At 39.2% G+C, this 12,923-nt stretch overlaps 1 protein-coding gene across 2 annotated transcripts in view; it reads right to left on the bottom strand.

Moving 5' to 3' along the window:
- Positions 1–12,923, bottom strand: part of HDAC1 (histone deacetylase 1) — a 42,464-nt gene that overhangs the window by 17,103 nt on the left and 12,438 nt on the right. For both annotated transcript variants that reach the window (XM_036827997.1, XM_036827987.1), the window contains exon 3: positions 706–823. In XM_036827997.1, the coding sequence (XP_036683892.1) occupies positions 706–823 (118 nt within the window). The remainder of the gene's footprint in view (positions 1–705; positions 824–12,923) is intronic.

Below are 12,923 nucleotides of genomic sequence, written 5' to 3'. Positions count from 1 at the left end.
AAACTATTCAAAACTTCTTCTAGACAATACTGTTAAATTGTTTTATTATGAGATCTTAGGTGCTAAGGGATAATTTCTAAAATAACACAAGTGAGAAATCAGGGATGATAGTTTCTTCCCAAATTTGAACATAATTTTTCCCCACAGCTAAAACAATCCCCATAATTCCTATAAGCTGAGTGTGGCTTCTGAGATGTGACCTGTTCTGAGTTTCAAGTCCCAAGGGGCAGGGGCAGAATCACCTTAACTCAAAGATTACATCACCTAGAGTCTAAGTGGCTGCTAAGTTCTTAACTAATACTCACATAGTGAGAGCAGTTACAGTTGCATGGGATGACATCCAGTCCATTTTACAAAAGAAAAATCTGAGGGGAAGTGACTTGCCCCAGTCAGTTAAGAGTCAGAGCTGGGACCTATACTGCCTGTCTCCCCCACCCAGGTCAGTGCTTTTTCCATTACAACAATTACAGTTTGGGGGGGATAATGTTGTGAATCTAACTGGACAAAGTTCAATCTATTCCTTACAATCAGGAAACAAAGAAAACCAGTCTTGAGACAAAAGAAACACTTTGGTACCCTCAGGAAGCAGGGGAAATCAGGTGTCAGCTGAATGGGGCATACAAGGGAAGGTAGGGTGAGTCTCTCCAACTTGAAGGGAGATCCAACTGGGGGCTTGACAGTAGGGAGGGAACAGAATGGACTTACATCTCTGCATCTGCTTGCTGTACTCAGACATGTTATCTGGGCGGATGGAGCGCAAGAATTTGATGTAGTCATCACTGTGATACTTGGTCATCTCCTCAGCATTGGCTTTGTGAGGGCGCTAGAGGGCAGAGGGGAGAAAAGAGCATGTTATTCTTGACTACTGCCAGTCTTCACTCAGCACTGAGCTAGGTGCTGTACAGAATAAAAAGAAATGACTGATTAGATTCAGGCCTCAAGAAACTCACAATCTAGTTAAGCAAATAAGATTATCAAAAGAGATTCCGTATCTCAAGACCTAGATGGCAACTCAAGCTCTATTGCCTAGGCAAGTCTATCTTTTTTTTTTCCATTTTTTAATTTAAAAAATTGTTTTAAGTTTTTAATTGTGGTGGCAAGTCTATCTCTTGAGCCTCAATTTCCTCATTTACCAAATAGGGATAACAACATCTACTTTACAGGGAAGTTGTGAGAATTGGATGAGACTGTTAAATCTCTTTGTAAATTGTTTTACAAATCACTTTCTTTTTAATATTAAATATAACAATATATAATTATGGGCCAAATGGCTCTAAGAGTTCAAGAAGAAGGGATGACTAGTAATAACTGAAATAGATGGGAAATCCTTTATGAATCATCATCACACCAACAATTCTGATCACATCCTCCCCATGAAAACTTCCTTGACATAGTAATTTCCTGGTTATCCCAACATTCTGATTCAGCCTGTCCTCTTTTTAAAAATTCTCTTCCTCTCCTCCCTTAAAGGTGGGTCTCCTTCAAAGACAACCCTCTTCTTTTCTAATAATCAATACTTTTATAAAGCATTTTCAATACAGCTAACATTAATTATTTACTCTGTGCCAGTCACTGTTTCAGGCACAACCTTTTAAAGTTCATACTATTATTATCTTCACTTTGCAGTAAGGAAACTACAGCAGAGAGCGGTTAAACATAATTTGCCCAAGGTTACATGGCTAGTAAGACGGAATAAGAACTCAAGAGGTCTGGCTCCAGGTACTATTTGACTCTCATTTAATCCTCACTTAATATAATGAGAAATATTGAGATTGAATGACAGATACTGTTTTATTAAAAAACACCCACAGAGGGCTTCCCTGGTGGTGCAGTGGTTAAGAATCCGCCTGCCAATGCAGGGGACACGGGTTTGAGCCCTGGTCTGGGAAAAGCCCACATGCCATGGAGCAACTAAGCCCGTGCGCCGCAACTATTGAGCCTGCGAGCCACAACTACTGAAGCCCGCGCACCTAGAGCCCGTGCTCTGCAACAAGGGACGCCACTGCAATGAGAAGCCCGCACACTGCAACAAAGAGTAGGCCCCACTCGCTGCAACTAGAGAAGGCCCACGCGCAGCAATGAAGACCCGACGCAGCCAAAAATAAATAAATAAAGTAAATAAATTTATAAAAAACAAACACACCCATAGTGACAGAAGCAAGTAGTGGTTCCAATACTAAGTTGTTTTCACTATACGAAGCCCTTTACCCTCTTGGCAATGTCGTCAAAGCTCTGCTTTGACTACTCCCTTCTAGATAGGTGACTGCCCAGACTTTCACTCCATCTTGATGTTCTGAGCTTCAGATTCACAATTCCAACAGCTTTTCAGCCAGCTCCACTCACGAATCCTACAGGCACTTCAAATTCAACTGGACATAACAACTTGTTGAGAGCCTAGAGGCATTCAAATTTAACTTTACTTCCAGAACTTCTCTTATGCTATTTTTGTTAATGATACGAACATCCACTCTGACTGAAAACATAAGTGTCATCTTTAACTCTGCCCTTGCTTGCCTTCCATTTCAATCCATTGCCAATCCCTTTCATTATACCTCCATAATCTTGACTGTATCCACTACCTTATTTCTCCTATGCCCCTCTTTCCCAGGTTTCCTATTCTCCCCACCATCCACTCTGCTGCTCAAGACAGAAGTCAGAGCATCACCCTTGATTCCTCTTTCCTCATCTACTACATTCAACTTCTCTTGAAACTACTGCCAACATATCTGTCAAACCTGTCCACTTCCATCCCCAGGCCACACATTTTTGGCTTGGATTGTGGCAACAATCTCCTAACTGGTATCCCACCCTCAACCTTAACAATCGTGAATCTATTCTCAATCCTACAGCCAGAGTAATCTGTCTAAAATTCAAACTAATCATGTCACTCCCCTCTAAAAACCCTTCAGTGGCTTCATTACTCAAAAGATCAAGACCAAACTCTTTAGCCTGGCTTGAAAAACCAAAATAATCGGGTCCCTGCTCACCTCTCTAGACTCCCTCTAAATATTCTATGCTCTAGCCTAGGGAACACCAAATTCAGAGCACTTATAAGGGCCAGGCAGTTTAGCTAACTTGATACTTAAAACAAACAAAAAACTAGTGAGCAGAGGACAAGGTTTTACACAGCTCTAGCTGATTGCTGCCATGAAAGAATTTGGGCCCAATTGCCAGAGTCTTTCAGGTTAAATTTCATTGTTTTCAAAGGTTGGATACTAACATAAAGTTCTTAAAAATACTTTGTGGGTTAGGGGTTCAAGATGGCGGAGTAGAAAGACACGCGCTCACTCCCTCTTGCGAGAGCATTGGAATCACAACTAACTGCTGAACAATCATTGACAGGAAGACACTGGAACTCACCAAAAAAGATACCTCACATCCAAAGACAAAGGAGAAGCCACAATGAGATGGCAGGAGGGGCGCAATCACAATAAAATCAAATCCCATAACTGGTGGGTGGGTGACTCACAAACTGGAGAACACTTATACCACAGAAGTCCACCCACTGGAGTAAAGGTTCTGAGCCCCATGTCAGGCTTCCCAACCTGGGGGTCTGGCAACGGGAGGAGGAATTCCTAGAGAATCAGACTTTGAAGGCTAGCGGGATTTGATCGCAGGACTTCCACAGGACTGGGGGAAACAGAGACTCCACTCTTGGAGGGCACACAGAAAGTAGTATGTGCATGGGGACCCAGGGGAAGGAGCAGTGACCCGACAGGAGACTGAACCAGACCTACCTGCTAGTGTTGGAGGGTCTCCTGCAGAGGCAGGTGGTGGCTGTGGCTCACCATTGGGACAAGGACACTGGCAGTAGAAGTTCTGGGAAGTACTCCTTGGCGTGAGCCCTCCCAGAGCCCGCCATTAGTCCCACCAAAGAGCCAGGTAGGCTCCACAGTGTTGGGTCGCCTCAGGCCAAACAACAAACAGGGAGGGAACCCAGCCCCACCCATCAGCAGAAAAGCAGATTAAAGTTTTACTGAGCCCTGCCCACCAGAGCAACACCCAGCTCTACCCACCACCAGTCCCTCCCATCAGGAAACTTGCACAAGCCTCTTAGATAACCTCATCCACCAGAGGGCAGACAGCAGAAGCAAGAAGAACTACAATACTGCAGCCTGTGGAAGGAAAACCACATTCACAGAAAGATAGACAAAATGAAAAGGCAGAGGACTTTGTACCAGGTGAAGGAACAAGATAAAATCCCAGAAAAACAACTAAATGAAGTAGAGATAGGCAACCTTCCAGAAAAAGAATTCAGAATAATGATAGTGAAGATGATCCAGCACCTCGGAAAAAGAATGGAGGCAAAGATCGAGAAGATGCAAGAAATGTTTAACAAAGACCTAGAAGAATTAAAGAACAAACAAACAGAGATGAACAATACAATAACTGAAATGAAAAATACACTAGAAGGAATCAATAGCAGAATAACTGAGGCAGAAGAACGGATAAATGACCTGGAAGACAGAATGGTGGAATTCACTGCCGCAGAACAGAATAAAGAAAAAAGAATGAAAAGAAATGAAGATAGCCTAAGAGACCTCTGGGACAACATTAAACGCAACAACATTTGCATTATAGGGGTCCTAGAAGGAGAAGAGAGAGGGAAAGGACCCAAGAAAATATTTGAAGAGATTATAGTCGAAAACTTCCCTAACATGGGAAAGGAAATAGCCACCCAAGTCCAGGAAGCGCGGGATAAACCCAGGCAGGATAAACCCAAGGAGAAACACGCCAAAACACATAGTAATCAAATTGACAAAAATTAAAGACAAAAATTATTGAAAGCAGCAAAGGAAAAATGACAAATGACATACAAGGGAACTCCCATAAGGTTAACAGCTGATTTCTCAGCAGAAACTCTACAAGCCAGAAGGGAGTGGTAGGATATATTTAAAGTGATGAAAAGGAAGAACCTACAACCAAGATTACTCTACCTGGCAAGGATCTCATTCAGATTCAATGGAGAAATCAAAAACTTTACAGACAAGCAAAAGCTAAGAGAATTCAGCACCACCAAACCAGCTCTACAACAAATGCTAAAGGAACTTCTCTAAGTGGGAAACACAAGAGAAGAAAAGGACCTACAAAAAACAAACCCATAACAATTAAGAAAATGGTAATACAAAAATACATATCGATAATTACCTTAAACGTGAATGGATTAAATGCTCCAACCAAAAGACACAGGCTCGCTGAACTGATACAAAAACAAGACCCATATATATGCTGTCTACAAGAAACCCACTTCAGACCTAGGGACACATACAGACTGAAAGTGAGGGGATGCAAAAAGATATTCCATGCAAATGGAAATCAAAAGAAAGCTGGAGTAGCAATACTCATATCAGATAAAATAGACTTTAAAATAAAGAATGTTACAAGAGACAAGGAAGGACACTACATAATGATCAAGGGATCAAACCAAGAAGAAGATATAACAATTATAGATATATATGCACCCAACATAGGAGTACCTCAATACATAAGGCAACTGCTAACAGCTATAAAAGAGGAAATCGATAGTAACACAGAAATAGTGGGGGACTTTAACGTCTCACTTACACCAATAGACAGCTCATCCAAACAGAAAATTAATAAGGAAACACAAGCTTTAAATGACACAATAGACCAGACAGATTTAATTGATATTTATAGGACATTCCATCCAAAAACAGCAGATTACACTTTCTTCTCAAGTGAGCACGGAACATTCTCCAGGATAGATCACATCTTGGTCACAAATCAAGCCTTGGTAAATTTAAGAAAATTGAAATCATATCAAGCATCTTTTCTGACCACAACACTGAGATTAGAAATCAATTACAGGGGAAAATACGTAAAAAACACAAACACATGGAGGCTAAACAATGCGTTACTAAATAACCAAGAGATCACTGAAGAAATCAAAGAGGAAATCAAAAAATACCAAGAGACAAATGACAACGAAAACACGACTATGCAAAACCTATAGGATGAAGCAAAAGCAGTTCTAAGAGGGAAGTTTATAGCAATACAAGCCTACCTCAAGAAACAAGAAAAATCTCAAATAAACAATCTAACCATACACCTAAAGGAACTAGAGGAAGAAGAACAAACAAAACCCAGTTAGTAGAAGGAAAGAAATCATAAATCTCAGAGCAGAAATAAATGAAATAGAAACAAAGAAAACAATAGCAAAGATCAATAAAACTAAAAACTGGTTCTTTGAGAAGATAAGCAAAATTGATAGACCATTAGCCAGACTCATCAAGAAAAAGAGGGAGAGGACTCATATCAATAAAATTAAAAATGAAAAAGGAAAAGTTACAACAGACACTGCAGAAATACAAAGCATCCTAAGAGAGTACTACAAGCAACTCTATGACAATAAAATGGACAACTTGGAAGAAATGGACATTCTTTGAAAGGTATAACCTTCCAAGACTGAACCAGGAAGAAACAGAAAATATGAACAGACCAATCACAAGTAATAAAATTGAAACTGTGATTAAAAGTCTTCCAACAAACAAAAGTCCAGGACCAGATGGCTTCACAGGTGAATTCTGTCAAACATTTAGCAAAGAGCTAACACCCATCCTTCTCAAACTCTTCCAAAAAATTGCAGAGGAAAGAACACTCCCAAACTCATTCTATGAGGCCACCATTACCCTGATACCAAAACCAGATAAAGATACTACAAAAAAAGAAAATTACAGACCAATATCACTGTTGAATATAGATGCAAAAATCCTAAACAAAATACTAGCAAACAGAATCCAACAACAGATTAAAAGGATCATACACCATGATCAAGTGGGATTTATCCCAGGGATGCAAGGGTTCTTCAATATACGCAAATCAATTAATGTGATACACCATATTAACAAACTGAAGAAGAAAAACCATATGATCACCTCAGTACATGCAGAAAAAGCTTTTGACAAATTTCAACACCCATTTATGATAAAAACTCTCCAGAAAGTGGGCATAGAGGGAACCTATCTCAACATAATAAAGGCCATATATGACAAACCCACAGCAAACATCATTCTCAATAGTGAAAAACTGAAAGCATTTCCTCTAAGATCAGGAAAAGGACAAGGATGTCCACTCTTGCCACTATTATTCAACATAGTTTTGGAAGTCCTAGCCACGGCAATCAGATAAGAAATAGAAATAAAAGAAATACAAATTGGAAAAGAAGAAGTAAAACTGTCACTGTTTGCAGATGACATGATACTATACATAGAGAATCCTAAACATGCCACCAGAAAACTACTAGAGCTAATCAATGAATTTGGCAAAGTTGCAGGATACAAAATTAATGCACAGAAATCTCTTGCATTCCTATACACTAATGATGAAAAATCTGAAAGAGAAATTAAGGAACCACTCCCATTTACTACTGCAACAAAAAGAATAAAATACCTAGGAATAAACCTACCTAGGGAGACAAAAGACCTGTACGCAGAAAACTATAAGACACTGATGAAAGAAATCAAAGATGACACAAACAGATGGAGAGATATACCATACCATGTTCTTGGATTGGAAGAATCAATATTGTGAAGATGACTATACTATCCAAAGCAACCCACAGATTCAGTGCAATCCCTATCATATTACCAGTGGCATTTTTTACAGAACTAGAACGTAAAATCTTAAAATTTGTATGGAGCCACAAAAGACCCCGAATAGCCAAAGCAGTCTTGAGGGAAAAAAACGGAGCTGGAGGAATCAGACTCCCTGACTTCAGACTATACTGCAAAGCTACAGTAATCAAGACAATATGGTACTGGCACAAGAACAGAAATATAGATCAATGGAACAGGATAGAAAGCCCAGAGATAAACCCACGCACCTATGGTCAACTAATCTATAACAGAGGAGGCAAGGATATACAATGGAGAAAAGAGAGTCTCTTCAATAAGTGGTGCTGGGAAAACTGGACAGCTACATGTAAAAGAATGAAACTAGAACACTCCCTAACACCATACACAAAAATAAACTCAAAATGGATTAGAGACCTAAATGTAAGACTGGACACTATAAAACTCTTAGAGGAAAACATAGGAAGAACACTCTTTGACATAAATCACAGTGAGATCTTTTTTGACCCACCTCCTAGAGAAATGGAAATAAAAACAAAAATAAACAAATGGGACCTAATGAAACTTAAAAGCTTTTGCACAGCAAAGGAAACTATGAACAAGACGAAAAGACAACTCTCAGAATGGGAGAAAATATTTGCAAACAGATCAACGGACAAAGGATTAATCTCCAAAATATATAAACAGCTCATGCAGCTCAATATTAAAAAAACAAACAACTCAATCAAAAAATGGGCAGAAGACCTAAATAGACATTTCCCCAAAGAAGAGAGAAGAAGCACATGACAAGCTGCTCAACATCACTAATTATTAGAGAAATGCAAACCAAAACTACAATCAGGTATCCACCTCACACCAGTTAGAATGGGCATCATTAGAAAATCTACAAACAACAAATGCTGGAGAGGGTGTGGAGAAAAGGGAACCCTCTTGCACTGTTGGTGGGAATGTAACTTGATACAGCCACTATGGAGACCAGTATGGAGGTTCCTTAACAAACTAAAAATAGAATTACCAGATGGTCCAGCAATCCCACTACCGGGCATATACCCAGAGAAAACCATAACTCAAAAAGACACATGCACCCCAATGTTCATTGCAGCACTATTTGCAGTAGCCAGGTCATGGAAGCAACCTAAATGCCCATCAACAGACGAATGGATAAAGAAGATGTGGTACATATATACAATGGAATATTACTCAGCCATAAAAAGGAACGAAATTGGGTCATTTGTAGAGACGTGGATGGATCTAGAGACTGTCATACAGAGTGAAGTTAGTCCGAAAGAGAAAAACAAATATCGTACATTAACGCATATATGTGGAACCTAGAAAAATGGTACAGATGAACCGGTTTGCAGGGCAGAAATAGAGACACAGATGTAGAGAACAAACGTATGGACACCAAGGGGGGAAAGTGGCACGGGGGAGTGGTGGTGGTGGGATGAATTGGGAGATTGGGATTGACATATATACACTAATATGTGTAATATGATACATTATATGTATCATATATGATATTAATATATGTTATATATTAATATGTTATTAATATAGTTAATATGATATTAACTAATAAGAACCTGCTGTATAAAGAAATAAATAAAATTCAAAAAAAAATACTTTGTGGGTTAAACAAAAATGTTTGAGGGGCTGAATTTATCTCATGAATTAATTGTACCAATCTACCGAGCACAATTTTACTAGCAATTCTCTAAGGGAATTCTCTCCCATCTTTAGGCCTTTGCACATGCTATGGCCTAGAATACTGTTCTCTTCACACCCTCTATTCAACCTTTAAGTGCAACTGAAAGGTTAATTTCCCCAGAAAGCTGTCCTTGACCCCCAGAGTCTCAGTTAAGTAACTCTCTGAAGTGCTCCCCTGAGAACTCTGTACTTCTCTTGTCATCACATTCAAACTGCACAGAAATTGTGCTTGCTTGTTCTACTCCGGGAGGCCAGGAGCAGGTCTATCTTTATTCTAAGAAAATAGCACAGGGGAGTTCACACGTGGCTTAGTGGTTAGGATTCTGGGCTTTCACTGCCATGGCCCGGGTTCAATCCCTGGACGGGGAACTGAGATCCCACGTGGCTTGTGCACAGATGCCCAGCACTTAGTAGGTGCTCAATAAAAATCTGTTGTCATAATAAATTAACTCTCATTTAGATTAGTTTTTGGTTTCCTTATTGGTTCCATTTATATCCAGCCTTACCCTGTTCCAATCCATCTTCCATAACGGTGTCACAGAAATCTTTAAAAAAGTCAATGCCCTCCTCTAGAACATTCAAGGACAAAAGAAAACATTCTAAAGACTAACATAGTAATCAAGGAACTCTGCAAGGTTCCTTTTCCAATCTAATTCTCCCCCTACCCTCTTTCATAATATTATACTCCAGACAAACAACTCTCCCGCAACAAGACCTACAGAGCTTCCCACCACAGTGACTGTAATCAAGCCTTCCTACTATTTGAAATTCATCCCTATCCCAAATCTCTGAAGGACAAAGCCCATCTCAAAAACTGCCTCTTTTACAAAGTAAAAGCAAATCTCACCCTAAGAACCCATCTTCATCCCAGGCCACAAAGTTCCAAGAAATATGACCTCACAATCAAAAACCACAAGGAAACAAAGCACCAGAGGTAAGAGCCCATAGAAACAACTAATAGCAGAATCAGATCCTCAGGGACCTTGGATATAAGTTTAAATAAAAAAGAACAGCACTGAATTTCTATACACCAGTAAGCAATTAAAAAATAAAAAATTCAGAAGACACAATTTATGATAGCATTAAAGAAAGGAAGTACTTGGAAAAAATCTAATAAAAGATGTACATCACCTTTATAGAGAAAATTACAAAACTTTATATTGATAGCTAAAATCTCAACTGCCCATCAACAGTGGAATGGATAAAGATAGTATATTCTACAATTAAATAGTACACAGCAATTAATATGAATAAGCTACAGCTACACACAAAAATGTATATTGTATAACTCCATTTATATCAAGTTCAGCAAAATTGAACTATATTATTTAGGGATGGATAATTAGGTAGTTAAATTATGATGAAGAGCAAGGAAGCATTAACAGAAAAGTCAGGATTCTAGTTACCTCTGGGGGAAGAGAAGAGGCTGTGATCAGGAAGGGACATATGTAGGTTTCTGAGGTACTGGCAATGTTCTATTTCTTGAACTAGTTTCTGTTTACATGTATGTTTACTTTATATCAATTTGTTAAACTGCATATTTGTTTTATGCACTTTTCTGTGCATGTGTTATATTTCACAATAAAGAAGCTAAAGGAAATCTTTATGTGAGACATTTAAAAAGACCTAAATAGGGACTTCCCTCGTGGCACAGTGGATAAGGCTCTGCACTCCCAGTGCAGGGGGCCTGGGTTTGATCCCTGGTCGGGGAACTAGACACCACCTGCATGCCGCAACTGAGAGTTCACATGCCACAACTAAGGAGGCCACGTGCTGCAACTAAGACTTGGCACAAATAAATAAATAAATAAAAGACCTAAATAAATGGAGATATACCATGTTCATGGATTCAAAGACTTAATATTCTCAAGATATCAATTTTCCCTAAGCTGAGGCATAGAGTCATTGAAATTTCAACAAAAATCCTAGCAGATTTATTTGTAGCACTTGATGAGTTAATTCTAAAATTTATACAAAAGTACAAAGTGCAAGGAGCAAGTCACTTTTTTTTCTTTTAAAGAACAACAAAGTGGGAAGACTTAATACTAGATATCAAGACTTCATAAAAAGCTATTATAATTAAGCCACTGTGGCAATGGCATATAGGGCAATAAACAGACCAAGTCAAGAGAACAGAGAGCCCAGAAACAGACTCAAACATAGTACCTGGCACTAAGTAGGTGTTTAATAAGTATTTGTGGAATAAATGAATAAATACGGACATTTCAGACACAAAAGTGGTGGCACTTAGCAGGGAGAAAACAGACTTTTCAACCAATCAGCTGGGACAATATGGGGGAAAAAATTTCAGTGGATTCCCTACTTCAAATCATATTAGGGAATTCCCTGGCAATCCATGGGTTAGGATCCCACGCTTTCACTGCAGGCAGCACTCCTGGTTGAGGAACTAAGATCTCGCATGCCGCGCAGTGCAGCCAAAAAAAAAAAAAAGATACATAACAAACCATATTACATAATCAATTCTAGAAACAGTACATATCTATATGTGAAAGGTAAACCTATAAAGATTTTAAAAGATTAACATAGAAGAATACTTTAAGGGTTGGGAAGGATTTATTAAGACATAAAAAGCACTTATAAAGAAACAACAAATATGACTATGTTAAAATTAAAAATCTCCGGACTTCCCTGGTGGCGCAGTGATTAAGAATGTGCCTGCCAATGCAGGGTACACAGGTTCGAGCCCTGGTCCGGGAAGATCCCACATGCCGCAGAGCAACTAGGCCCATGCGCCACAACTACTGAGCCTGTGCTCTAGAGCCCACGAGCCACAACTACTGAGCCCACGTGCCACAACCACTGAAGCCCACGGGCCTAGAGCCCGAGCTCCGCAACAAGAGTAGCAACCTCAATGAGAAGCTTGTGCACCATAACGAAGAGTAGCCCCCTCTCCTCAACTAGAGAAAGCCCGCACAGCAAGAAGACCCAACACAGCCAAAAATAAATAAATGAATAAATTTTTTAAAACAATTAACAATCTCTGTTCATTAAAGATACATTAGATTGAAAAAACAAAACCAAGTGTAGAAAATACTTACAGCAATATACTGACAATGAACTATATATACCAGAATATATAAAGAACTACTACAAATTGTTAAGAAAAAGAAAGTCAAACAACCCAAGAGGAAAATGGGCAAAAGACATGAAAAGACATTTCACAGGAGAGGACATACAAATGACTAATAAATATATAAACAGATGCTCAGTTTCACTGGTCACTAGCAAAATGCAAATCAAGACCATAATTACATATTGGTTTTTTTACATCCATTTGATTAGCAAAATTTAAAGTCTAATTCTAAGTGTAGGAGAGGATGTGAATCACGGTATCTCTTATATATTGACAGTTCATTCAACCACACTGAAAACCAACTTGGCATTTAATATGCACATATTCTACAGTCCAGCAATTCCACTCCCAGAGGAAGAGCCGTAAGAAAATTTTGCCTATATGCACGAACAGACATGTACAAGAATATTCATAGTAACACTGGTCCTAACATTAAAAACCTAGATGGGCTTCCCTGGTGGCGCAGTGGTTGAGAATCTGCCTGCCAATACAGGGGACACGGGTTCGAGCCCTGTTCTGGGAAGATCCCA

The sequence above is a fragment of the Balaenoptera musculus genome, chromosome 1, assembly GCF_009873245.2.
Source record: "Balaenoptera musculus isolate JJ_BM4_2016_0621 chromosome 1, mBalMus1.pri.v3, whole genome shotgun sequence".
Classification (NCBI taxonomy): domain Eukaryota; kingdom Metazoa; phylum Chordata; class Mammalia; order Artiodactyla; family Balaenopteridae; genus Balaenoptera; species Balaenoptera musculus.
Note: the sequence above shows the minus strand (reverse complement) of the source record. Positions and strands in the feature narration are given on the sequence as shown.